This window comes from Strix aluco, chromosome 4, assembly GCF_031877795.1.
Source record: "Strix aluco isolate bStrAlu1 chromosome 4, bStrAlu1.hap1, whole genome shotgun sequence".
NCBI lineage: Eukaryota > Metazoa > Chordata > Aves > Strigiformes > Strigidae > Strix > Strix aluco.
In genome coordinates this window covers 88,130,698-88,156,363 of record NC_133934.1, presented here as the reverse complement: position 1 = coordinate 88,156,363, position 25,666 = coordinate 88,130,698, and the positions used below count along the sequence as shown (strand labels likewise).

The 25,666-nt window shown below is 41.6% G+C and overlaps 1 protein-coding gene across 1 annotated transcript in view; it reads left to right on the top strand.

Moving 5' to 3' along the window:
- Window positions 1–1,089: 1,089 nt before the first annotated feature.
- The window catches only part of CSTPP1 (centriolar satellite-associated tubulin polyglutamylase complex regulator 1), an 87,183-nt gene continuing 62,606 nt past the window's right edge, over window positions 1,090–25,666 (top strand). Inside the window, exons 1-2 of the mRNA XM_074824036.1 lie at window positions 1,090–1,212; window positions 10,834–10,936. Coding sequence (XP_074680137.1) covers window positions 1,167–1,212; window positions 10,834–10,936 — 149 coding nt within the window. The 5' untranslated portion in view covers window positions 1,090–1,166. The remainder of the gene's footprint in view (window positions 1,213–10,833; window positions 10,937–25,666) is intronic.

The following is a 25,666-nucleotide window of genomic DNA, read 5'->3' as shown; positions in this document are numbered from 1 at the left end:
TGAGTTGCCAGTAGTCACACTCATCTCTTTCCTCCAGTGGAATAAAGGCAGGTTATACACATGCACAAGTGGTTTATTTAATTTCTGTTCTTTTGCATCTGTCAGCAAAAACAAACACCACTTTCAGTCCTTTTTTTTTTTTTTTTTTTCTAACTCCCCGGATTGCATGTTGGGCTGGGATTTTTCTAATGGTGATGCAAGAAACTGCAAAGTAATTTGGGAATTTTAGCCCCATCAGCTTCTAGGGAAGAGGAGCCCGGCAGGCCTGTTTCCAGCCATGTGAAGAACTCTGCCTCTCCTACATCCCTGGAACAAGGGCCCTTCCCAGACAAGAGCAGAAAGAGCCCTGTGCCTCTGGACTTTTCTGCTAGTTTCTACTTTCACGTGAACAAAGGACAATCCCTGATGCTCCCCGTACCTCCCTCTTCCCAAGCACAAGGGTTGCAAAAACCCAAGAGAATATGGACAGAAGGATACTGCTGGACCTGGTCACCCTGTACAATCCCTGCTCTCTGGGACAAGGGTGCTACTCAGTGCCCTTCGTTGACTTATTACCTTCAAATTAGGGTCTTTCCCCCCAAGGTATAGTCCCAACCACCCCTGGCATCAGGCACCCTCTGCTTTCCAACCTAAATCTAACCACAATGACTTTACACATGCATCTCCTTGTGCCATTTTGGCTCTTCAGCTTCCCTAGCTCTTCTTCCTCAGCCCTGGAGCATGGGGCCCAGAGCATCACCCACCACCCCTTCCTCAAAGCCAGGCCGCCATGTTGCCCGCAGCCCCTTCCTCAAGGCCAGGCCGCCATGTTGCCCACAGCCCCTTCCTCAAGGCCAGGCCATCATGTTGCCCGCAGCCCCTTCCTCAAGGCCAGGCCGCCATGTCACCACGCTCCTCCAGAGACCCTTCCCACGAGGTCACTCACAGTCTCCCAGCCTTGCCGGTAGCCCCTGGCCTGGGCAGGCCGGCGGGAGGTCGCCGTGGCCCCGCTCGGGGGTGGCGGGGCAGGGGCTGAGGGCGGGCGGTTTTGGGCGCGGAACCCTGGCGGCGTCGGGGCGTGTTCCCAGCCGGGGCGAGCGGCCGAGCAGCGCCGGGCCCGGAGCTGTGGGAGCGTCGGGCGCCTTGGAAACGGGCGGAAGCTGGGAGGGAGCGGCGGCGGCGGGAGGATGCTGAGCCCCGAGCGGCTCTCGCTGCCGGGGCCCGAGTACCTGGGTGAGAAGCGGGGTCTCGTCCACTGGGTGTGCTGCGGCCCGGCGTGGGGAGGGCTCGGCAGGGCCGGGGGTGACTGCGGCCCGGCCCGGCCCTCCCGGGGACAACGCCGAGCGGCCTCAAGGCCCGCGGCGAGCCCCCCAGCTGAGCCGGGCCCAGGCGGGTCAGAGCGGCGCCGTGTCGGCCTTCTCGGCTGGGGAGGGGGCAGCACCGGGGGCTACGGGTCGGTGTTGTAGGGCGCTGCGGCTCTGGGTGCTCCCCTGAGGCGGGAGGGCGGCGGGGCCCCGGGGGGCGCAGGGAGCTTCCCTCTGGTGCCCTTAGATGTGGTCTTCGTGAAGGCGGCCCCGGCCTGAGGGGGGTGAACTGCGGTTCCTCCCCCCGCGTCTCATTTGTACGGTGTGGGTAGGAACAAGCAACGTCCAGGTGCTCTAGGGCAGGCTGGAACCTCTTTTAGCCCTTTATCAACCTGTTTTGCTCACAGATCTATGTGAGCAATCTTATTTTATGCTTGTTTCCCAACATTGGGAGGAGTGCTGTTCTTGTGTTGGGAGATGCTTTGAACGTCAGCTTTTCTTCTGAAATAAGGTAATGTTGGTAATGATGTTTCCCACATAAAATGGAAATCTTTTAACTTATAAAGCAGCTGCTCCCTTGCAGACTAACTGCATCCTTTTAAACTGGCTCTAACAGTTTGTGTTACTGCTTGATGTTCCAGGAAACTAAGGAGCAAAGTGATTTGGTGTTAATGTGTTAAATGAAAACAATTAGGATGGAATAAAGTCACTATGACTTCATTTAATTGCCAAAGAGGAGATGAATTATTACAAGTAGTGAGCATTTGGAATGTGTTCAAGACAGTAAAACTCTTCAGCCATTACTTTCTAGGCCTAAGAGGCCATTTGGTAATAACTGTTATAAAGGTATACATAAATTATTGTGGCTTTCTTGTACAAGGAAAGGCCAGAAATGCCATGGATTGGTTCGTGCTAGTTGTTCCACCATGTTATTGCAGTCTCTGGTAAGTCAAAATGGACAAGACTAGAGAAACACTGCTGGCTTCCAGTAAATGAAAAACCTGTCTTGCAGGGAGGAGACTAAAAGAGCTTATTTTGTTTAGCCTAGCAATTGTGTCGATGAGGGGGGATCCAACTGTTCTTTCAAAGCACATCATAGCACTAAGTAGAGATGAAGTGTTTAAGCAAGGGAGTGATCTGATTTGTCTTAAAGTAGAATCTCATTGTGCTGTTGCTACTAGGCTGCTGTTAGGGTACTTTGTGCATACCTACATAACTGCAATGCCATTCTGTGTTAAGGAAACTCAGGCAGAAATAAGAGTTTTAGTGCTCTTTCAGGGTAATTCCCAGGAGCCTCACTTTGCTGAAATTCTTCATGCCGATTTTGATTCTGGAAATAGTTCAGGTATTTGAGAACAGTATCGCAGTGTGCCATGTAGATACACCCTTTGGTTTTGTGCTACTCTATCACACTACATCAGCATTTTCAACCTACGCATTAACAGAGAGACTCATAACTTTTCCAGAGTTGCTCTAGGCTGAAACTTGCAAAATTTCTTTTCTTTTTAATGAGCCAACTTGGTTTTAGGTTCATTTAATTGTTTTTAATGAAATGGGCACTTAACTTGTGTGAAACTTGTCAGTAAGGATTGAATCACTCAAAGCAATCTAGGAAGCAGACTAAAAATTCTTAAAGTGTTAAGAATAAACCAGTTTTCTGTTTCACATCTGAAGCTGAGAAATGACACTTCTAAGAGTTGTGCAAGATTGTGAGGTGCAAGCAGCTTTATTAGCCTACTTAAAGTGTGCCTCCTTTTATCTGAGTTCCACATAATGATCTACTGTTCCCTTTTCATTTTGTAAAACCTTCTAAATTATTCTAACACTGGGGTCAGAAAAAGACACTCGTGAGCATGTCAGGTTGAGCAATAACTTGTGTAAGAACCTGTTCTGTTGATCGCTTGGTATGACCTTCTGTTTAGGTTGCAATACCTGTTGTTAGCGGGGAAAAAATGTCCGCTTACTTGATGGTATTGTTATTCGCTGTAAATGTTAACAATGTTTTTGTCTTTGTGAGACTTTATAACTTACCAAACTGCTCACAGATCCTACTGAATGAATTGTGTATTAGCAGTAAAAAACCAAACAGACAAAACCCCAACTCTCCCCCCCAGAATAAACACACCTCCCCACACATTTTTGTGAGATGCTTTTATGTTTCCTACATTGACCCAGCATTCTGAAATCACAGTTCTTTGGGTTTGTTCTGTTATGCGCCTCAAAGTCTTGTTAATATAGTTGTCTTATGTGAGGTTGTAAGCAATTGTGATAACTTTCACTTTTTGTAATTTAATTCTGAAGTTGTGTTGCCCCAGGTTGCCACATAAGGTCTGAGTCTCCCATGTCAGATGGCGCTGTCTTCCCTGACCTGGAATGTGCAAACTTCACCTAACTTCTTTTTCCCGTTTTCCTTTTTCAATATCAAAACCAGGCCAACAAATAAAATGAGTGGCCAAAATAACATTACATGCTACTTGCTACACTATTTTTTTTTCCCTATTTGAAATGATTTTTCCATGTCCAATTTGGGTGCTAAGAAGGAAATAAAAGCAGTTGTGAGTTAAATAGAAGTGAACAGGGAGAGAATTAAGCATTCACTTAAGAGGAAAAATAATTGCAAAGCTTTGATACAGCAGAGTTCCTGGAAAATAAAAATCAGGGCAACACGCCTCATGCCACAATGATTGTGAGACAGCAAGTAGAAGAACAGAGATGACCAATACTCAGTGAATAGAAAAAGAGATGAGGTCTGCAGAGTTGGCAGAAAGGCCAACTTGGCAGAAAGTGAAGATGTTGTAACAAGCAGGACATTTTAAACAGTATTTTCACTGGATAAACAACATTTGGTGTTTGGGGATAGTGATGAAAATGTGTTTTCATTTGATGGATGAGACTAGAACTACAGTAGGCAAAATGAGGCCTATTTGAGACACTTTTCCATGCCTTCCTCATTATGGTTTAATAACTGGTGATTGCTCAGTTATTTATAGCAGGCATTGGAGCACTTAGTGTATTGTTCTGCTCATGCAGCTGTCTTCTGAAGCTCCAAATTGTATTCCTTCCCCCTCCCTTTTCCTTTTATGGAGAAGAAGCAGTAGATTATTGCAAATTTCTGAACTTTTATTTTTCTCTGGATTCTCCTCCCTTCTACTCCCCAACTCCAGGATGTGCTTTCTTTTCTTCCTTTGCCAATATAAGACATGTAAGAACACAAATACTCTGTTAGGAGAGTGCCTTATCAGTAAAGCATGGGGCTATTAAGTGCCAGAAACAAGGTTGTGTTTCCTCATCTCTCTCATAGAGGTCTTGGGCTTCCTGATTAGAAAGAACATTCATGGTATTGGTGCTTTACAAAACTGAGTAGCTCCCAGCAGAGAACTCCCAGTTGTGTAGAGACTTTGCAGATACCTAGGGTTTACTCTTCTTCTGAACAGTCTTAAGAAATACTGAGTTGGAAAGTGCAATTGGTTTCTTTAACAGCATAATCAATGTGCAGGTTACATCGTTATCCAGACATCTCAGCTGATACTGAGTCTCCTCTTAGTCTAGATATTTGATGAGCTTCTGTGAGGCACTCTGGCTGAAAGAGCTTATGGTCTAAAAAAGAGGATGCCTTTTTTATTATTATTTTTTAATTTCTTCGTCTGCTGTACAGATAGGAGAACTGTAACATGAAAGATGAATGACTTCCTCACTGATGCATAAGAGTTTGCTTGTAAAAAAGTTAGTTAAGTTTGAATCTTCTTAAACTCAGTCTAGTACTTTCTCCAAAAGATGGAGGTTTCATCCCCAAACCTGCTGTTGCACTACAGGACTTCCCCCTTAACTTGAAAGGTAACAGGTGAAATCTGATCCTGGTCTAGGTAGAGTTCTAGAACTGGAGAGTACACAGTCCTGCATTTGAGTGTGAATAGGTGGGGAACTGTTAGGCGATTTAATGCCTTATAACAAGCTGAAATTATAATTACTTCCACAATATTAATAACACACTGCATAAATTCAGATTTTTCTCATTTTTTTTTAAAAAAGACAGCTCAACAATTTTGCATTGGCAAGGTGGTGATTTCTAGCAGCTGTATGATGTCTTGTAGGAGGCAGTCTGCTGGAAGGACTTGGACAATTTTGTTAGTCTGGGTGCAACCTCAGGAGTGCAAACTGAAAGAGTACAATGTCATGGTTTGTGACTAATATACTCATTAATTGTTTGAAACAAATTTTCAGTTACGGTCAAGATTAAATTCTAAACTGAAACATTCCTTAAATTTTTTGTTGAAAGTGGTTTTGAAACTGAGCATCTGAAATATGGTATAGTTACGCTGTGTGGCCACTTAGCATGTGTCCCTGAGTAGCAGTGCATGTCTCACATCATAGTGTTATCTCTGGTATGACAAGGTCTACTTGTACTTCATTACATGTTCCGTCCTTCAAAAAAAAATATTTTTGAGGGTTAATAGGAAATTACACAGTGAATCTGTGCAAAGCTGGAAGGAATTACAGCTGTAGTGATTTAGCTTTCAGGTTGATTGTTTTGTTTACATACTTCTCTTGCTCAGGCCATTCCTTAGCGATATCTGGAGAGATTAAATCCCTGATGATAACTGAAAAGATTAAAAAGAGCATCCTGAAAGACCATTAGTGCTGGAAAAACTTTGAGAGTTGACATGATTTTGTTCTTGCAGTTTGTATCCTAATCCCCTCTTGCATCATTATTGTTTTGGTAATATTTGGATGAAATGGATTTTGTGTTACTATAGATGTGTCTTTTCAATGTGCGTGATAGGGTAGTGTCCTTAGTTAAGCTCCAATTCAGGATGAATTCTGAAAGGGAATTTAGCTGTTACTTTATATGCTCTCAGAAATTTAAAAAATGCCAGAAATACTCCAAATACATTAAAGCTTGTTGTGCTCTTGAACTTCTGATAACTGAAATGAATGATAATGTTAATTGCATCAAATAGTGTGTATTTTTGGCACTTCAGTTGAGGAGGAGGCAAATAATTGATAAGAGCTGGCCTTATTATCCAGGAGTTCCCACTCCTGATTTTTTAACATATTCAGTTATGTCAGGAATGGACCAGCCTTAGGAAAAAAAAAAAGAAAAGCCCTCTTATGTACATACAGAACAAATTGGTTTTGTAGACAGCTCATGTTCCAGAAGAAGTCATCTCTCATGAAGAGTTGAGCAATAATGTAGTTAGCTGATTTGATAATAATTTGATAAATACTTACCTCTGCTGCAGAGCTCTGTTCTGCTGCTGCTTTAAACAAGGTATGTGATATGTGTGTTCCTATCTCATACCGATTTATTCCAATCATACTCTTTCTTCAGGTCGTTTGACACACTTCATTTTTCTTTTGCAACATCCGCTGCTATTTTTGTTGCACCTTCTGGCCATCCCATGTTTGCTATTCCTTTCAAGTATGACAGGCAGCATTGCTTCTTGGTAAGTGTGCTGGTATACTGCCTTTAGAAAAGGCAAACTTTTGTTGGAAAGAGGAGCTTCTTACCAATGTAGCATTGGGGAGATGCATCTAAGTTATAAAACTGGGAAACTAGTATGCAAAACTACTGTGGTTAACGTGATTGCATTGCCATTATGTGCTGAAGTAGGTATCATGTAACTGACACAAACAGTACTGTGGCACTTCCAAGATTTTATTCCTTTTTAATTTCCATTCCGGAGCACTGCTGATAATAAAAATATTCCATATATGCAATATCATTACTTAAAGGTGACTTGTATTTCCTTCCTTTCCCGCCTTCTGAATTTCTGGCTTTCAGAATTTCAGTGCGTATATTCTGTTTCTTGCAGTGGTATTATTTGCATTAAATTTTTCATTTCCTTCAAGATTTTTCAAGTATCTATTCTTGTTCTTACCGTATTTGTAAGCAAATCTATGAATTAGCAGGTAGTTTGCTCTCATAGGAAGATTGAAACAAGTCATTCAGTGGCTTATGAAAGGACTATTTTTATTATTTTAAATACACATGCAAAATGATTTGATGCAGTCTAATCTGTTGCAGTGAAGTCCATAGAGATTCTGGATTGTGGATGTAATCCTTGTGTTGCCTTTTACTTGTAAACTGGAGGAGATTTATATGACTTGGTCTGGCCGTGCTTGAATTGAACAGTCACTGTTCAGCCCTAAATTTGGGTCTGAGCCAAAAGTGCATTAATTCCAAAATTCACTTTGAACAGTGGACATGTGAGTGACAGTGGGGTGTGAGTGTGTGAACGTGGTGGTAATGCCATCAGAGGCCATTCTCCTAAGTGCTGCAGTAGCCAGCTTTGAGGAGCTGTACTGTAGGTATTGCTACTGATTGGACAGAGGGTCTAAGTCTAACATCACTGCTAGTGGTTTAGTGATAAGAATTAAGATATTCTGTGCACAGGTACCTACTTAACATCAGGTCATGGGCTGTCTGAAGACTCCTCTGTGAACTTATTCTGTCAGAGCCTTCTGTGAAAGCTGCCTGTAGTTCTTAAATCTGACAGCAAAGAGTAGCACCTACTACTAGTAGGTATGTGTGGCAGGCACACTTACTGTTTGGGGTAGTTGCATGGGATTTTAGGGAAGAGTTTAGCAAATATGGGTTGCATTGGGAAGTTTTGTATGAGTAGGGATGAGAAAGTTTGTTGCAATAAGCCATAAGCAAATAAATGCTGAGGATGATAACCTGTTGTAATACCTCCTGTGTGGAAGCTGCAGTATGCTAGAATTCTGTCAGGAAGAAAATTGGTATAGACAGCAAGTTGTAGTAGCACAGTTGCGTGAGTGTTTGGGCTTTACATTCTGATTTGGACTTGCTGCCTTATTATTGCAAACCGAGCCTCAAAAATATGAGCAACATGTATACCAATGCACCATTATCTCTCTGAATTTTCAAAAACTATTAAAACGTATGAATCATCTAATTTATTTTGCACAGGACCCCACAGATTTTTAACTCTGCTTGCATATATGGTTAGTGTTCCAGTATGGTTTCAGTGTTTGTTATGGAAAGTACCATTTGTATAAATTATGGAAGTACTATTTTTCTATAACCAGACTCCTGGCACATTATTTTGCCTCTCTGGCCTGCTAGAACCTGCCTGCAAATTAAATTTTATTCTATGACTTTTCTGTGTAGGGTAGAGTTGGTTGGCTTATAAAACATAGTACTTGTACCGTTTCATGGAACTGGGCAGCCAGCGAACAGGAAGCCAGAGCTGGAATTTGGTTTGGCAGTGTGAACTGTGCTACCTGGAAAACAGCACAGCAGCCGAAGAGCCAAAGAGAGAGACTTCTCCAGGAGATCGCAAGTGCTATTTTCTTTCAGCTTCTCTGCTCACCTATTTCTTCCCTCCCCCACGCCTCTACCTGGCTGCTGGGAAATAGGGAGAGAGGTTCTTTGCCAGGATCCTTAGGCCGTACAACAAAAAGCTTAACAGAAATGCCCTTTTGCCAGTAACTGTATTCAACAGTGACCCATATATAATAGTGTACATTTTAAAGTGTGACAGAAATGTCTGAAATTCTGTGTTGAAAGTTAATTTATTCTCCAGGAGCAGGCTCAAAGGTATTTGTTATAGAGGTCAGCTGCATTGTGCTGTGTAGCACTGTGGGACCCTGTCTGTCTATTCCCATAGGCTTTTAGGGGAAAGGTTAATGACTCTAAGAAAACAAAATAACAAAAGTATGTTTCATTGATAGGGGCTATTCTATGAAAGGAATGTATACTTCCCCACAAAGTTTTGAGAATGGTTTTGCAGTGGAGCAGAAGTTTATTGCAGGCTGAGGTGAGTGGAAGCCTGTCTGTTAGTACCGTTTCCTGGCTTAATCTGGTACCACTGACAGCTCAAGAGGGGTCTGGGAAGACAGTTTCTGAGTGCAGGATGGGCTGCATAATGAAGAGGGAGGAAGGATGGGCTGAAATAAGTTACCCAGTTGCTGTTATCTTGAGCCTGTGACTGAGCTGCACAACTCATTCCTCCCTCAGGGGACACAGGTGCGCAGAGCTATTTTTCTTTAATCACTCACATAAATTAAATTTATTCCTTTGCATTAAAATAATTAAATAAAGCTACGCCCTGTATCTTTTAGTACCAGATAATATCTTTGAACCTTTGGCTCACCATTTTGCTATCAGCTGCAAGGTATTTTCCAGGGTGTGCTTAACCAATTTTACCATTGTCCTGAAAAGTGTTCTAGGCAGAGAAATCCCCTGATAGCAATCAATGTTCGTACATAGTTTTAATCACTGTATCCACTGGGAATAATCATTTCCGGCCTCTCTTGAAGTCCACCTGCCCCACACTAAGATGAAAGGGACTTCCATGCTGTGTGTCAAGTGGCGCAGGCTTGATGCTTACCAGGATATTAAGCACAAATTAGAATGATTTGAAGAATATTGATGTGGGTCTGAGGTTGGCCAGTTGCTGGTGAGGGGATGATGTTGCCAAGTCTGGAGCAGATTGGCAAGGAGCAAGAACAGCCCTTGCCTTTCCTATATTCCCTAAGGGTTTTCTCCTGCTCTTTTTAGGACACGACACTACTTGCAAGGGTGCAGTAGCATACGTGTTTAAGATGGAGGTGTGTGCTTTGGGAACAGGGTTTGTGTGCTTTCCAGGTTAGGAATGATTTTCCTGGGTTCGTTGTGACTTGTCTTCTGATTGTTGAACTTGTAGATTTGGAAAGTCTACTGCTTGGTAGCTGGCACATCAGCCCAGACTCTGCTCTTTGTTGCTCCAACTTGGTTTCTAGCCAGAAACATCAAAGGGGCTCAGTAGCAAATCTGTGCTGCTTCCTCCCTGGCAAATTCTTGATTTGTACAGAGTCTGCCCCCTGTGGAAGCAGCAAAATGGTTTGTGTTGTACCAAACTATCTTTACTCAGGAGTCTTATAAGTGAGTGGCATTCTGTGGTTGGGTACTAGCAGATCCACCGCTTCTGAAATTTCCTTCTGGTTGGTGTAGGCAGTTATTTGAGACTGTCTGTTGAGCAATATAAATCTCTCTTGGCATTGAGACCTGTTCCCCACCTGCCACTCCAAGAACATTCACTGATGCTTGTGTGGAAACAGAGGTACTTTTATTTGCACCTTTAGGAAAAAAACTTTACAGAACAACCTTAGAGCTACTTGGCTTTGGTAAGGAGGGGAGGGCAGGGAACACCTAAAGCTCTGCATCAGCCCCATTGATACAGCATTGACAGTCCCTATAGGAAAGATGGCTGTGACTCAGAACAGAGATCAGGAACTCCTCTTCTGTAAGCGTTTTCCAGCAAGGCAGTCTCACAACTCCTTCTCCTCTTCCTTCACTTCCAGAATCTCGGGGGATTTTGGAAAAGGGTCAGCACTGTCAATGACTAACTCTGTGTAGCCAGGAAAGAAAGCAGGATTTAGGTCAGGAATTTTATTATTGATATCTGGGAGAATGAAACCTTTACTCTCTGAGGGAGCAAATGCTGCTTGGCTTGTTATGTAAGGCACACAAGTAGGCCGGTCTGGCTCTGGGCTCTGCAGGTCCCTTGTATTCTAATTTCTGTCTCTTACTGTCTTTTATTTGCAGCTCAAAGACATGTCCTTACGTACATGGAGGATGCAGTGAGCCAGCTGCTGGAGAACAGGGAAGATATTAGTCAGTATGGCATTGCCAGGTTCTTCACTGAATAGTAAGTACATCGGGGCACTGCCAATAGGGCCAGCCTGAGGGGGGCTTTTGAAAACAGGCAGGGTACATGGAGAATGGAGCTGGACACATGCTGATTATGTTGTGAATGCTGCATTTTGCTGGGTTAGCCAAGGGCTGCCTGAGCATGTTTCAGAAATGTGCGTGGGTTTTGTACCGTTCAGTACCTTTTCTATTACAAACATTCATTTGAAGTAGTCACTTTGGGGAACAGAGCTTTTAAAAGCATATAGAAAACCAAATTCTGCTTGCCTTCATCCGGGCTGTTAGTATCAAAGCAGAGACTGCTTCTGGTTTCAGCAGCACTCATTCTTCCTTCTTCTGAGTATGAATTTGAACTGTTTTGTCTCCTCGTGTGATTGTTGTCCTGCTGAATGCTTTAATAGAATGCTTCTTCCTTATAACCTGCATAAGTCCTTAAATAATGAACATAATAATTAGCACAGATAATCTCTTCCTACTAATTTGGAAAGATTTTTTTGGGAAAAACTGTGTACTGGTTTTCAGTGTTGTTGATGTTGACTCAGCCGATGGCTGTATGTTTTGCCAACTTGATGAAGTCTTGCACAATATATAAAACTCTTCCAGGCAGCTTCATTAAAGATCTGTTGGTAATGCATGTGCTTGCAGTGGTTATATGTTTCTGTCTTTTGATGCCCATTTGAAAATCTTTCCTTGCTTGCTTCCCTTCCTGTTATCTTTTTCTGAGGCAAACAATGTGCAGAGTATTTCACAACAATCTCTATACTACAGCTATGGAAGAGGATCTCAAAGCATAGGAGTAGCTTTCTTTCTCAGTTGACCATGGTTTCAGGTTTTTTTGTGGGTTTCTTTGGGTTTGTTTTTTTCTGCACATCAATGTCTGTGTAATCTCCAAATGAGGTCTGATTTGCTAGCTTGACTGATAGGACAGCTTGCATTATATTTTCTTGCCCCATGCTCATTTTCAGCTTTTAAACAACAGAGATTCTCACTGGTAAATGAGTAACTAAGATAAATACTGCAGCAAATCTGAGGGGAAATTCTTCAATTTTTTCGTTTTTTTTGAGATAGGGTAACAAGCAGTTCAAGACTAGTGTGGGTTTGACCATCTTGGCAGAGGAGGTAAGATACAGGCCACCTTGCTACATCTGTTTATATAAACAAATCTTTTAGGTAGATGGCATTGTAATGAGAAAATATGACTTCTTAGTAGTATGTTATCTCTTTTGCTCTCGACAAAGTATTTCCAGCTTTCACTTGGTGTGAATCATCCATGTTGCAAAATCTGGACAATCCATGCAAAACAGTATAAAGGCAATTTTACTAGAAGCATCAAACAGTTTGTCAAGGCATTTAGTTTTACTGTTAACGTTTCTCTGTAGCTTAGTGTAACTAGAATGAATACTGACTTTAAAAGACCTCAGAAATCTATTTTAGAAGCAAATAATACTTGGTACTACATGGATTTTATAAGGAGATTGGGATTTTTTGTTGTTTATAAAGTAGCTTAAACTCTCAAAATGCATTCCCTCTTTGGAGACTACCAAAGTTTAAAAAAATGCATAATATCAGGAATAAGGCTCTTACTATAGAAACTGATTAACAGTATACTTCCATGTTCTGAGCAAGTTGCAGTGGTCACTGTTTAAGTGAGGGTTGCGGAGAATTAATCACTGAGAGTAGGTATTGGGGACAAATGAAGGTACAACCTGAGCACTTGACGTGATTGGGAATCATGATGCTCCATCTGATACAGGCAAGTTTCCACAGAAAGTAATACTGAGATTAGTCAGCTGAACAAATAGTAAACAAGAGCTTAAGAAAGGTAAAGAGCACGACTACAGTGACCTCCACCCACCAGCAGGATTTCTTTACCAGAGTCAAAGACAAGGTGGCTCTGAAATACCCAGCTGAAATCGTCATTCAGGCATCTCTCCAGATCAGATTTGGTTTGCACCTACTTTCAAGGTGACACCTCAGGGCCTTTTCTAAACTTCTGATCATATATACTTGTGGTGGTTTGACCCAGTACAATACTTAAAAAATTAAATGGTGAGCAAGAGGTCTTCCACACTTTTTGAAACTGCTCACACTGCTTCTCTGTAGTATTTCTTCATGTGACGTGATAACCATCTTTTTTTCACTTCCTATTCCTCTTCTACCTTTGAAAGAATAAGTAGTAATTCAAGACCATTATAAAAAACAAAATTGTCACCCTCTGATTGACTTAGGTGCTGGAGATCATGTTTTTCCCATTTATTTTCAAAGATGTGTATTTCTACAATGGCTTTTTGTTCACACTGAGTGTTCTGTGGAGCTTCTGATTTCCTGAAAGATAGAAAAAGGCTTTTTTTTCTGTGAAAAATATAGAACTAGTCATTCTCTTTTTTTCTTCTTTTTTCATTTTTTCTTTTATATAGTGTCTGGAGTTTAGCAGATCAAACCATGTCCCTGTACCAAAGCATAAACAGGCTTAGTAGTTTTGAGAGCTGTGAAACTCTTTAAGATTTGAAATGTGGGATTCTTTATTTAAAGTGCAGAATAAATGATTGGCAATGTGGGTGTAGGTAGACTCAGAATAAAAAGTCTCCTATTATGAAAGTGCCATACATTCTGACTCCCAGGGCTTAGTGGTGAGCCCTCACTGCCCAATAGATTTCTGTTCACCCATGCATCTGTCAACATTTGTTCAGGCTGTGTTTTGACAGCTACACTGCTCTGCCAAGCAAATAAGCTTGATCTTGATTTTTATCTTTATCTTTAATCTCATTATTTTCAAACTCAAAGATAATTTGTGAGACTCCAGAAGGTTTGTGTGCACTCTCCCAGTGTTTTCCTTGTTCCAGGTTATTCTAAGTGAGAGGATTAGCATGTGCATATTTCAAAATATGGTGCAATGATTTGAGATGAAGGGGCTTGTTATTAGGGTGTCCAGTTTGTCACATTGTGCTCTCCCTGTTTATGCTCACTTAAAATTCAAGACCAAGCCCAGTGTTTAGAAAGCTAATGGGTAGGCCCAAGCAAGTGACTTTTTTTTTTTTAAGAGCATATGGGATAAAATAACGACTTCTGTAACTTTTCAGAAATAATGAAGTTAGTGTGTCAAGGACGGGTGTTAGATATTCTCCAAGCTCTTCTCAGAGGGCACACTTTTCAATAGAGTGGTGTTTCGTGGACCTCTCTTGCTGGATTCATCACTGAAGAGCAATCATGGCCTTTCCATGATGCATTTCAATGCCCCACCTCACCATGAGTCACTTCAAATCTTTGTGCCAGTTACAACAACTATTTTTATGGGTAATGAAGCAAATTTTGTTGGGGTTTAGCTTACCTGAGTGAAATTTCAGAGATGAAAACTATGTGGTCATGTAGCTCTGTATGGATGAAGCAGTAAGTGTTTTGCAGGCAATGAGTGTTTCTAGGAAATGAAATTGGGTATGTATTCCACTGCTCTCCACAGCCTAGCAATCTTGCTGATTGCAGAGGACTGACCTTCATCTCTACAGTTCTCCATCCAGAATATTTTAGTCTTCAAGGATATTTTTTTCTCCTGCTTTATTTCATTGTTCATTTGTCCCAATTATGTGGACATCTGCTTTCAATCTTGGGAGTACCTTGAGGCTCCCCTCATCTGACTCACTCCTGACCCATACAGGAATAGGGATCAATCATTCTTCTGCCAATTAATCCACAGCTAAATGAGTAAAATTATGCCTCTTTTAGGACTAGTCTTGATTTTATAGATATGCTGAAATGCTACTGGTATTTGTTCATTACAAACCTGAGAAGTCTCTGCTCTGCTTTTGAATCTCCATGAAATGCGGACTTTTGAAAGCCCTCTGTGTAATTACACCTTAATGCTGCTTTACTTCTTCCAGTCTAACCTCTGTGCCAACATATCTTAAAGGGACACGTTCCTCCTATATATTATTTATCACCCTGTTTTCTCGATCTTTCTTGTACTGAACAAAAACGGGGCCCCCATGCTAATGCATTTGATCATGCAATGGGAATGTGCATAGCATCCTACTTTATATTTTCTGGGATCTTACAGGGAGTCTGTGTGGTTTTTTATTTTCACTTCAGCTGGAAGAAGCAGCAAAAAAACATTTTGACCAAGGGACTTCCTAGTAGTAATTTTTTGCTTTTCTTCTGGGCTAACTCTTTGCTTGAAACTTTCTCTTCCAGCTTGCAGGGAGATGTGCTACTCTGTTCAAGACTCTTTGGAAAGCTCAGAAATAGTAACCAGTGCTAACTTACCTTGGACAGGAAACTCTTCTTCCTATCACTTTTATAGTTTGTTTGATAAACTGAATGCAAGTGAACTGGAGTCAACAGGAAAAGGCACTTTTTTTGTCTATGTTCTTCTCCCAAAACACTTCTTGTTTTCTTTTGTTTCTGGTGAAATGTCTCCCTGACCACCTGCCAGCTGGAACATGATTGAGAAAGACATCTTGCTTTTAGCTTGCAGATGCAGTGCTACTTCCATTGAGCTCTGCAAACTGATGTCTGAGATCTCCTTTTTCTGTGAAGGATGTTCCTGCTGGTTCTAACTTGAAGTGCATCTGCTGGACCTTGTGTGAGAGTTGGATAGTATTTATCTGAGAAGGTGTCTGTGATGTGTGTGTTTTTAGGGGGTCATGGCTCAGATACTGCTTTTAGATCTGTTGTATGCCTGGCAATTCAAAATACCATGCCTGTGCTATGTAGAGCCTGTTTTACACAAAGGAACATTAGCTTTGTTCAGAGTAACAGTACTGCCAGTGCTATATAGTTTGAGATCCTTGGATAGGAAGATGTTATCATGGTGAGAAGTATCAACTTCTAGCAATGAAAGTACCTTATTTTCTCTTGCTGTCTGGATTGGCTGGAACAATTTGTTCAACTCATTCCTTAGGGACAAATATGATATTGCTGTCTTGGCTTTCTCTGGCAATAGCAGTGACACAGGCTTTGGTATCAGAAAAACTTTTGACTTGTCCAGTCCTGTACTGCTACACAACATTACCTAAATAAATCAGTAAATAATGTTCTCCTCTTTAAAATAGCCTCAGTACCCCTGGAGGGGGGCAGGGTGGGGGGAAGGGCCAGGAATGGGACAGATGGGAAGCCCATGAGAAATAAACCACTCACTGAAGACAACCTTAATTGGCAACTGGAAATAAGCTGAATTATCTGCTTATAAAGAGGAGAGATTCTTAGAGCTAGCTTAGAGCCATCAATTTTTTTTTTTTTGCATCTCTGTGTATGTAGGCCTTATCATTATCATCTTGCTGTCATCTGCTCTGCATCTTTCACCATTTCACAGTAACTTGTTCTGTCTTGTTCACAAGGAATAGTGTAAGCTCTTCAAGACAGAAGTGATATTGTACTGCATGTACTTTACAGTGTCTCGCATTGTAGAACACTGGCTCCGTGCTTTGTATAATTGTAGTATAAACAGCAAAAATAGCAGTGAGAAGGTCCTTAGGGCTTTGACAGGTTGTGCCAGATTCCCTTTCTGAGAGATGGAGCCATTCACTAGAATGTGTCAGCAAGACTGTTTGGGGGAGGGACATTGGCGGTTGGGGTTTTTTAGTGTTAGTTCTGTGTGTTTTGAGCAAATTGCTAGCCTCTGGGAGGTAACAATACTTTCAGGTTCTTACATAAAATGTTGATATTCTCTCTGATATAATCTTATGATCAATTGCAAAAATAGTATTTCATGTGGTCCTCAAATATTCTCCGGTTTCCTACATGTGTTCTGCTCCGGAGAGAAAAAGACAAAATTATCACACTCAATGCAAGACCGCACTGAGCCATGCAATTGGTGTGAAGCTGCTGCTGTCTGTGACCTAGCTGTGAAGCAGCCCTTTGGGCTGAAATCTCAGCTAGGATAACGTGCTTGATGTTTCCTGACACGCTCTTACTTGGGATTCCTTGATCCCTAGGGCACTGCATAAGAGCACTGTCTGCCTCTCCTTTACTCTTCAGTGATCAGTGGAAAGAGAATGAATATATGCACTCAGACACAGCACTCATGCCAGCAGCTCTGAGGAGTAGAATTTGCAGCTAATGTGAATAAGTTGCTATGAGGGAGACATTTTCAAAGTCTCTCTCCACAGAGTACATGGATTTGCAGGACTGAATTTGTTGATAAATCTTTCTGGGGAACCTATAATAGTTGTGTATTTCTCCACTTAAGAGTGTTGCTAGTGGACACAAAACCTTTCAGTCTTACCTCTACAGAGAAGAATTGTCAGAATGGCAAAGTCTCTTCCTTGTAATCTAAGTTTCTCCAACCCATATGAGAACTGGGATTTCAGTACCCCGTGTCTACTGTGCATGGGGTATGTGTTTTGTAAGAGAGCTGTGGAAGATTTGGGAGTTGTGGATAACTTGGCTTATTTGTGATGCAAATTATGTGAATTTTGTCCAGAACCTGTAGATCTGCCACCTGAAGTGTGATGTTTTTATTATAGAATTGCTTGACAGCAGAGACAGCGTTGGTATCTTCATCTGACAGGCAGGATGTATGAATTCCTTATTTTCCCAGAGTTGTTTCTTTGTAACAAACATTGCAACAAGTCCTAGCCTGACAAATATGCTGATTGGGATGACTGCTGTTGAGTAAACAGCTGGAAAAAATGCATATATTACTGGGAATAACACGCTGATTCCCACTGTAGTTTGTACATGTTACCAATATATTAGAAAATGTGGTGTTTTCTTCCCACATACTTGAGAATCTTACAGGTGTGTGGATACTGTGATGGTTTAGCCCCTGCCGGGGTCTGAGACCACGTGGCTGCTGCCCCTCCCCCACAAAGGGAGTGAAATACAAAGCCCCGAGACTGAGATAAGGAAAGGTTTAATACAACAGAGCAACAGCAACACAACAAACAATAAGAATAACAGTGATAACAATGAACAGAGCAAAGTATATACCAATACAGCAAAGAGAGAACCGGCTGCGCCAACCCACGCGATCACCGATTCTTCCCGCGCTCGCGCCAGGATGTGACATCAGCATGATATATGAATAACCCGGCTAGAGCTTCCCCCCACTGCTGGGGAAACTTAACCCTATCCTGTCTAAACCAGGACATAATCCACCCCTTTATTCTATACCATGTGTGTCACATCCAGCTGCCATTTAGCAATTAGCATTGACAAAGAAAAATTAACAAAAGCACAGTATAACTCACGGTGTGTTTTCACCCACAATCAAGTCCCCTTATGGAACGCATCGGACCTCTCCATCCTTCTGCATCACCCACCAGGTGCACCCAGGTCCTTGAGCAAAAAAAATCCCATGGATGGGTTTGCCTTTACCCGGCACAGGACTAACCCAGACCATTTTTCCCAGCAGGTCCCTCATGCGCACCACAGGGACTCTATCCCCGTCTACAACACGTGGAAGTTTTGACTGAGCCGGGCCAGCTCGACTGGCAGATCCTCTTGTGTTCACTAACCAAGTGGCCTTTGTCAGATGTGTGTCCCAGTGTTTGAAGGTTCCACCCCCCATTGCTCTCAATGTAGTTTTTAACAGTCCATTGTAGCGCTCGATCTTCCCGGAGGCTGGTGCGTGGTAGGGGATGTGGCAGACCCACTCGATGCCGTGTTCTTCTGCCCAGGCATCTATGAGGTTATTTCGGAAGTGAGTCCCATTGTCCGACTCAATCCTCTCTGGGGTGCCATGTCGCCACAGGACTCGCTCTTCAAGGCCCAGGATGGTATTTCGGGCAGTGGCATGGGACACTGGATAAGTTTCGAGCCACCCAGTGGTTGCTTCCACCATTGTGAGCACGTGGCGCTTGCCTCGGCGGGTCTGTGGCAGTCTGATGTAGTCGATCTGCCAGGCCTCTCCATATTTATATTTCATCCATCGATCTTCATTCCGCTGGGGCTTCACCCATTTGGCTTGTTTGATTGCAGCACACGTCTCACATCCCTGGATGATCTCTGCGATGGTGTCAATGGTGAGGTCCACCCCTCGATCTCGAGCCCACCTGTATGTTGGGTGGCCCGACAGATACTCAGATGAGTCCAAACTCTCACAAAGAAATATGGGGTGGGGGGAAAGGTAAAGAAGCTTTTTGGTGAGCAGGACAATCTTGGAAGGCTTGTAGCTAAAGAAGTAACATAGAATTGAACATGAAAGACTCCGTTTACCATTGATGCTGTGTGTGATAAAATACTCCACTCAGGAAACTTATAATACTCTTTTGGTGAGAGAAAAATCTAGAGAACTTGCTGTAGCACATGAATGCTAGCACTTGATATCAGTGCTTTGTCAGCACAGGGTAGTTATCTGTAGATAAGCCTTCGCTCACACACTGACATGAGCTGCACTCTGCTCTTGCTATTTGAAGAGAGTCAGTTGCAACTTTTATATGCAATGTGATCAGATTATGATGCTTCTAGTATTCATTGGTGTAGCAGTGCAGTCTTCGCTCACTACTTTCTTGTTCCTTTACATCATGGAAATTACACATTTGTTTGTGGTCTTTGTCAGAATAGTTACAGCAGAAGTGAACCTTATGGAGACCTTATGTAATAAGGTATATTTGTGTTCTTTCTAATAGCCTTGAATGTTGAAATGCAACACATCTGCCATGAAGTTGAGCTTCCTTTAATGATGGTTAAAGCCAATTGCATATAGGCAGTGTTGATAGCTAATAAAACTGAAAAACAGATGTTTGAAATTTTCCAAAAGCCTAAGTCCAGAAACCTGCCAAATGGTACAGGTGTTAGGACTATATATCTGAGTTAACTGTGTTTGTGCTTTTTCTCTGGGCTAGAGTTGAATGTACTACCCTCTGTCTAGTTTTAGTTCATAATTCCAGCATAATTCTGATTATGCCTCCAATTTTTTTATTGCTTTTCATTATAGTTGTTAATGTTACTGGTACAAATTTGGAGGTGTATACATGATCCCAGTTGGGCGTTAAAATCAGACTTTTGTGACACACTTCAAATGTGTAAATTTATTCTTGAAACAAGTCTAGATAATTTAGGGAGAGAGGGAAAAGGACAAAATCCTAGGGCGTGCTGAAAATTGATCTCTCTGAACTTGATTAGAAGGTAATAGAGAAGTAATTTTTCTTGGTTATGTGCATTTGTGATATGGTTTTCCTATTCCCCAGTTCATCCCACTGTCTGCATTTGGCAGTACAACAGAATAGATACGCAAGTCATTGCTGTTCCTAAGAAAATCTTTAAGGAGCCTCCTGTATGTGTGTTCTTTGCAGTCATTTTGCCATAACTCATTTCATCAGTTGGGTATTTCATAGTGCTCATCGTATTCTTTTTGGGATGCCACAGGGTCTTTGGTTTAATTTTATTTTCTCCATCAGTCTATTCCACTTGGTTTGAATATCTGCAGTATTGGGTAGTTACTGCTTTAGCCATGTTGTTGCATTTCTGATCACAAATCTCTGCTCTGTTTAAATTTGTATTCTTGCAGAAGTGAAAGGGCCCTCAAGTCAGAATTGGTGAACTGTAGCAATCTGATATTGTCCATCTTCCACTGAGGAAAGGTCAGTAGTAGAGCTCACCACGATGCGAAATAGATATTCAGTGCCGAGACCACTGTTTGACAAGCTGTTTGACAAGCATCTTTCTCCAGCATTCTGGAAAACTGCTCAGCTGTGCTTGCTGAGTCACTGTGTTGGAATATATAAGGGAAAAAATGAGAAAGATAAATAGTGACATATCCACAACAGATGTAGTGGGACTATTTACAGTCTTTTGCATACAATCTGCAATGTGTATATAAAGCAGGAATCTTTTTTTCATGCTTGGTCACATGCTGTAAGGATTGGATTTCCTGCAGCTTCTGTAAATGTTTTGAAGAAAACTGTTTTAGTAATGTGAAGTTGGCACCTGGAATTCAGTAGAAGTGCACTAGAGAATAGCAGCTTTGGAAAAACGTAATAACTAGGAAGTTTGGTACACATTGGTGTTTTTTCCCTTACTATATGTTGGGGTTTTTTTTATTTTTAAGAATTACAAGGCGTAGTTTTATCATTTTCTGTTAGGAATGGTTTTTTGGAACATACTGTTTTCTCCAGTAAAGTTTTTGATGTCTCAAGCTGTAAGAGAACTGCTGTTGAATACATGATAGCTTCATCAATAACTGTACCATTCTCTGTATTACTAACTCATATGGTTTAGTTCTGGTTTTAATGAAGCATTTTGGTGTGAGTGTAGGCTACTATATGTATATAGGAGATCAAATTCAGAGGAGTTCTTGGCTTCCATCTATCTAAGCTTATAAGACTTTGTATTAAATTGGAATAAAGCGGTGTAAGTTTGAGGAACGCTTTATTTTTCCCGGAAAGATCTTTAAGAAAAGATGGATCAGAATTAAGGTTGGGTTTTTTTTTTGGTTTTGTGGTGTTGGAAGGACTTTTGTATTCATTCTTAGGCTGTAAAACACTGTGGTGTCACAGAAAATCTTAAGGAGCTTTTCTAATTGCCTTGCTGTAACATGTGTTACAATGTGGCCAAGGCCAACAAATGTAAAATTTCTCCTAAACTGGATATGCCAAGCTGTAAAAATCAGCAAATGCCTGCAGCAATGGTATATGATAAGATCCCATAATAGGATTCCTTACCCTTTACAGGATAAAATCCCTTAACTGTCTCTGCATCCCCATGAATAGCTAACTGCTGAAAGCCTTGTAGCTTGCCTGAAAAATGCATTTTTAAAACTTGGTTTATCTTCCTTTTCTTAAAAAAGAAAAAAAAAGACAAAAGTCTAGTTTCTAGAAATCTGAATATCTTCAGAGAACCTGAGACTTTCTGTGCTGTGTAGTGTTGAAACCGTACAGATTCCAGAATATATTAGCCTTAGAGACTTGCAGTAACTTCATGTCCTGTAAAATTAATCCTATTGCGTATCTTCAGATGAATCAGACAAACTGTAGCTGGTCAACACTGTAACCAAGCAGTTGTAGTGAGCCTGAAGTGGTTTAGGTAAGCAATCTCTAAATGCAGAGTTAGCATTAATGTCAAATGATGAAGCTTCATCTATATTAAAGAATTTTGGCAAGGTTCATCTGTTGCCATGATGGAAATATTGGAAGCTGCTCAGTCTTCGATGTGCTATAGTTCTTGCCAAGGCAACTGAATAGGTGAGAGAGTATTAGTTGTAAATTTTTTTCTTCTTCTGAAATTCTCCACTCTAACCCAGACTGAAAAGAGTAAATATGGGAGCTGCATGCATGGTACCAGTATTGAATCTCTTTGGAACAGTCATTAAGTTATATTTCAGTAGTTCCCGGATCATCACAGTCATAGCATGATTGTGCTGCTACCTTTTATAAATTAGACTTAATTATTTTAAAATGTGGAACTGTCTTACAATAAGAGATACAGGAGAGACTATGTGCAGAATGGAGCAAGCAGGCCCTTAATCATGCTTGTACTTTGGCCTCAACTTTCCGAGAAGCCAGTTTGCCTTCATGTGGCATTACAGTTTGATCTCAGCAGCACAAGACGGGTGCAGTTATTCAATAGTTTTCAAATTCATACTCCTCTTTCAGTGGACATTGACACTTTGGTATCAAAATCCTTCTCCAGCCAATGTCAATTCCATAGCTACTTCCAGAGTTGTTAGAGGAAATCTGAAAACTGCCTTGTGTTGTTTGAATTTTTAGGTGTTTCTTTGTGCCATTTGCTCACCCTTGCCACCGGTTCACTGCATGGTTTCTGTAGCATCTTGCAGCTAGTGAATGAATTTCACAGCATGGCAGGGAGGGCAAAAATACATCTGTTGGTTTATAAAGGAAGTCAAAGATTGGAGATCATGGCTGTATGTTAATAAAGCTTATTGAGGACTTGAATCTCCCATACCCTCAGCATATAGAAGGTTATAGAGCAATTCAATGAGGAATTTTCTTCTTGTCCCAAAATGTCTAGTTCGACCAGTTTGAACAAATACTAAATAGATTAGTTGGAGAGTCAGCAGCTTTCTTTGTGTAGTTATAATTCTGGAATTTTAAAATTATTTATTTATTTTAGGTTTGGGGGAAAAGGGCAAGGGTTTCTGAGGGAAGCTGGGTGGCAACTTGCAACGATCTCCATAAAACTAGTTATGATGGTATTCATGCAGCTGTGTCTGTGGTGCACAACTCACTGTGTTTTCTACTGTAAAAACTAAATCTCTATTTATACCAGCAAGAGCTTTCCAGACTTGCTGAAACACCATGTGGTCTGAAATAGTACCTGATCAGACTGAAAGAGCTAGTCCTGGGTGATTGATGCTTATCTGTGAAGGCTTCTTTACTTTTCCCTTAAGCACCTTGGAGGGCTTCCGCAGGGCTATTTACCATCTTCCATTGTATGGCCTTTCCCATCTTCCTGAACACTAGGTTTCCCAGCTCATAACTCTAAGAAGCAGCTTTATTTCAGAGTAGAAAGGGGCCCCAATATGTGGCCTATTATATCCATATCAGCTTGCTTACCCTTTTCAAACAGCTATTGTGTTTTAATAGGGCCTTGCCTAGCAGGGGGAGTCCTTAATTCCTACTATATAAGAATGGCCAGCTTAAGTTACAGCAAACTGCAGGATGCTGCTCTGATCAAAAGACCTCTGTTTTTAGAGATTCCCCACCCCCCCCCGTTTGCCTTTTTTTTTTCTTTTCTTAAATCCCGGGATAATAATTCAACACAGTAAGGTCATTTTAGCTTTTCATTTGAAAGCTTCAAGGTGTTAAATTACTGACCTAGCATAGGAAAAATTGAGGGAGGGGGACTCTAAAAAAGATAAAGGGATTCTGGGTAATAAAGAGCAAGCACAGCAACTCCTTTAATCCTTTCCTTCTCCAGAATCTGTAGACTGGTCTCAGAGGGTTTGATTTGCTACAAAGCAACATAAGAAAGCTTGTTCGCTGCCTACCCTGAGCTGTGTCACAGGTGCTGTGGTTCATTTCCTTTCAAACAGTACTTGGGATAATCTTTGTACCACCTGTATTAACTCTGCCATGAATACAGAGATTCCTGAGCCTATACCAAGAAGCCTGACAACAAATGATTAAAATTTGTGGCACTCCTTTCCCTCTTTCCCCACCGTTCAGCTGAAATAAACTTGAGTGGGTGAGACAGAGATGATCTCAAAAAATCCAGGCTCTGTGTTTGCAGTGTTACATCACCCAGTCTCGCCAAAATGTTGAGTGTTCATGATTTCCTATCTGCCTGGTTGTTAAAAAAAGGATTTTTCCTTAAACGCAGTCATCAGGAATAACTTTCAGCATCTGTTTGGTCTTAACAGTGCTAACACATTTCAGAGGAAGTGCCTAAAAAGCACTGCTAATTTCATTAGAGGAAGATGGTGATTTCCATGAGGCTGACTTCATTGTCCCAAATCTTAATATCTGTGGAATTTTAAAAAGCACTTGATAACAACAGCTTTGAATTGAGGAATGCTAATGCTCCTACGCTACCTTCCAAGAGGGATAGCTAAAGAAACAATCCAATGATTAGTCTGAATATTGCAAGTAGGGTAGTACACTTAAACCAATAGGTGAATAATAGAATGACCTTAAATTAAACTAGGCTTGTGCAGCAGTAATTTATTTGTCACAGCAGTGAAACTGGGATTTTTTTTTCCCAATGGTGCCTACAGTTTTAAGTGTTCCCTCTCAGGGCTGGTTCCGGGCAAGATAAACCTCACTTTGCTGTTTTGGAGCATAGCCTTGGGGTAAGTGTGATTGGTCACTTGGGGATGCTTTGTGGGTGGATGAGTTATTTAACAACAGAAATTGCCTGGGTTTTAAAGCCTTTTGAATTTCAGTATTTTCTATTGCTGGAGCTAGTTCTTTGTTACCCATTGTACCACAGTCTCTAATCCTAATACTCCTGATTATCCCTACTTACTGTGCTTTGGTTCACACCATGAAGCAGTCTTGGAGCTTGTGACCTGGGTTCCTGTCAGATGGAAGTAAACTGGAAGATGTGTTCCAACTGCAAATGAGCATTCAGCCCATGGGACTAGACTAGAGCTAGTCCAGAGCGTGTTTCGAGAAAAAAATAAACCCTGAGATACCCATAATGTTGACATCAGGTTCTCTGCATTGTTTCTCTCTACAGATGTTTCAGTCAGTCTAGACATAGCCTCTGATGGCAACTTTGCTTTTGAGACTACCTTCTGTTTTAATGACATAGACACCTGTGTAACTGGGAAGAAAAGTAGTATGGGGGGGGGGGAAACTGTTCACGCTGGAGAAGCAACATGAGCCTTCAAAGCGATTTTCTTCCTTCATCGTGCTCTTGATGGAAAATGCAAGCAGTAATGCTGTAAGTTAAGGAATAACGCTCCTTGTTCCTTGTTTCCCATGTAGTAGAGGAGGGGTCCTGTGAACTCATTTAGCTCTTTGCATGGTAACCAAAGGTGGCACCTGCTAGGGGAACAGCAGGGTTCTGGCAAGATCTTCTGTCCTTCTCGGGGACTTGGGGCTCTCTCTGCATTGTGGATATTTGGCTTTGCCTGAGTTCAGCAGGCAGAGGCTAACTACTGTACTGGGTTTCAATTGGGATGTTACCATAGCATCCTGGGACTTTTACAATCTATTTAGAAGTCCAAAGGTTTGAAAAGAGTGCTTGAAAGTTTCTGAACTCTGGCAAGTTGCCGAAATGTAATTATACAAAAGACAAAGCCTTACTGAAAGCAGCTCTGTTCAGAGAAGCAGCACCTGAGTGCTAGAGTTCCCAGCATAGCCATTTATGAGAGCTGGAGCTGTTTTAT